The sequence below is a fragment of the Suricata suricatta genome, chromosome 15, assembly GCF_006229205.1.
Source record: "Suricata suricatta isolate VVHF042 chromosome 15, meerkat_22Aug2017_6uvM2_HiC, whole genome shotgun sequence".
Taxonomy (NCBI): Eukaryota; Metazoa; Chordata; class Mammalia; order Carnivora; family Herpestidae; genus Suricata; species Suricata suricatta.
The window spans coordinates 77,375,653-77,377,682 of NC_043714.1; the positions used below are offsets into that span (position 1 = coordinate 77,375,653).

The window sequence follows — 2,030 nt, forward strand, 5'->3', positions numbered from 1 at the left end:
CCACCAGCAAGCAGCATGGAGAGAGGGCAGGGTCCCCCAAGGTCAGGGAAGGATAGGGCATGTGTGGATGGTGGCTGGAAGGCCTCTCGGAGGAGGTGCCGTCAGTAGGTGAGAGGTGAGCCATGCGGATAGGGGCAGAGTGAGCTGCCCCGACAGAAACCTCAGGGGAGCACTGGGGGGCAGAGCGGGCACCGCCATTGTGTTCACATTAAATCCTCCTAGAGCACTCTGGAACATTGACGAGGCTGACTCAGGGCTGAAGGTCAGTGATGGGCAGTTTGAGGGGCCAGGACGCCAACCCCGGCGCCTGTGCAGCCTGGGACTGGTTCCCGCAGGGGCCAGGCGGGCAGGTTTCCGGGGCCAGCACGGGTGACAGGACGCCGCCAAGGGCGACCACAGTGACTTCCTATTCCCCCAGGCCCCTGAAGTCAGGGAGGGAAAGGGCTGTCCCTGGCCTGACGCCTGGTGCTGGGGCCAGAGTGAGGCCCATTGTTTGAGGCTGGAGCTGGGGGGGCCGGGGCCCGGGGGCCTCCAGGAAGCCCCCAGAAGTGGCCTCTGTCCCACTTCCCACAGATCCAGAGCCTGAGCAAGGAGGCAAGCGCACAACCCCGGCGGCCCCGGCAGGATGACGATGCTCACGACCCTCCTGGTGGCCCTGCTGCTCTGCCAGCAGCCAGGTACTGGGGGGGGGGCACCCCTGCAGCACGGGCAGGGAGGGACGGCATGTCTGGGCCCACGGTTCCGTGCCGGCAACCAGGTACTGGGCAGGAGAGGACATGGCTGGGGAGGTGCGGGCAGGCCGGAGTCTGAGGCCAGAGGGAGGTGGCCGTCAGCTGCCCTGTGCTCCCGCAGACCCCCAGACCTGCCCCTCCCCAGCCCCAGACTCCACTTCAAAATGCAGGTTCCGCCTCAGTTAGCCCATCCTGAGGGTTTCCGGGTGGGGATGTGCAGGGCTGGCCCGCAGCGGCTGATGGTGTGGGCAGAGACAACCCGCAGGGCCGCCAGCTCTGGGGCCACCAGGGAGCACACGGTGGGGAAGGAGACCGCAGAGACCGCAGAGAAGCGGCGAAGCACAGCTGGAGGGGCGGGGCCACGGCCTGGAGCGCGCGTGCGCTGTGCTGGGAGCCGGGGTGCACAGCCGTCCCCAGCCCCGTGTGTCCAGGCAGAGGGCGGGCGCAGGACGAGGAGGACGACGACGCGGACTTCGGGCTGGACGGCTATGACGACGAAGACGACGAGAACGACGACGACGACGACGAGGAAGCCAGTGTGACGGCAGGCGGCAGGCGCGGAGGTGCCCGTCCACCCCGACCCCAGGGCGCAGGCACTGTGTGCTCCCCGCTGAGTGCAGGGCTCCCTGGGGGCTGTTATTGAGGGGACCATGTGTGACCTGTCTTCCGGGGGGCAGGGGAGGGGGGAAGGCTCTGACCCTCAGCCCACACCTCCCCTCTCACTTTGGATGGGACCCCCCACCGCCTTCCCGAGTAGGGAGCCCAGGGAAGGAGCCACTGCTGGGCAGGGAGGCCGAATAGGAGTTCACTGAGCAGAGAGGGCGCACTGGAGGCCCAGCACAGGGAGGCCAGAGGGCGCAGAGGTCCCGGGTGTGGACTTCACAGTTTGGCACAGGCCAGGGGCAGGAATGGGGGCAGGAGGGGTGAGGGGAGAGCCGCTGGGCAGGCTTTGAGAGGGGTGAGCTGGGAGAGCACAGGCCTGCAGGGGGAGGCACCAGGGTGGGGGTGAGGGGGGCGCTGCAGCCCCGCCTGAGCCCACCTCCCCTCTCAGCCTCGCTGCAGTGTTACTCCTGCCAGGCCCTGCACGGCGGGGAGAGCTGTGACCAGGTTCAAAGCTGCGTCCACGGCCACAGCTTCTGCAAAGCCCTCGTCTCCCACGGGAACACCGGTGAGCGGCAGGAGCCCCATCTCCCTGTGTTGAAAGCACACAGCCCTGAGACGGCCTCCCCTGGCCCCGGGCCTCTCCCTCACCCTAGCCTCCCTCTGCTGCCCTCCCCCCACCCAGGGCCTCCCCCCCCC

The 2,030-nt window shown here is 68.4% G+C and overlaps 1 protein-coding gene across 1 annotated transcript in view; it reads left to right on the forward strand.

Moving 5' to 3' along the window:
- Positions 1-416: 416 nt before the first annotated feature.
- GPIHBP1 (glycosylphosphatidylinositol anchored high density lipoprotein binding protein 1) overlaps positions 417-2,030 on the forward strand; it is a 2,064-nt gene continuing 450 nt past the window's right edge. Inside the window, exons 1-3 of the mRNA XM_029923280.1 lie at positions 417-677; positions 1,163-1,294; positions 1,783-1,904. Of these exons, the coding sequence (XP_029779140.1) occupies positions 626-677; positions 1,163-1,294; positions 1,783-1,904 (306 nt within the window). The 5' untranslated portion in view covers positions 417-625. The remainder of the gene's footprint in view (positions 678-1,162; positions 1,295-1,782; positions 1,905-2,030) is intronic.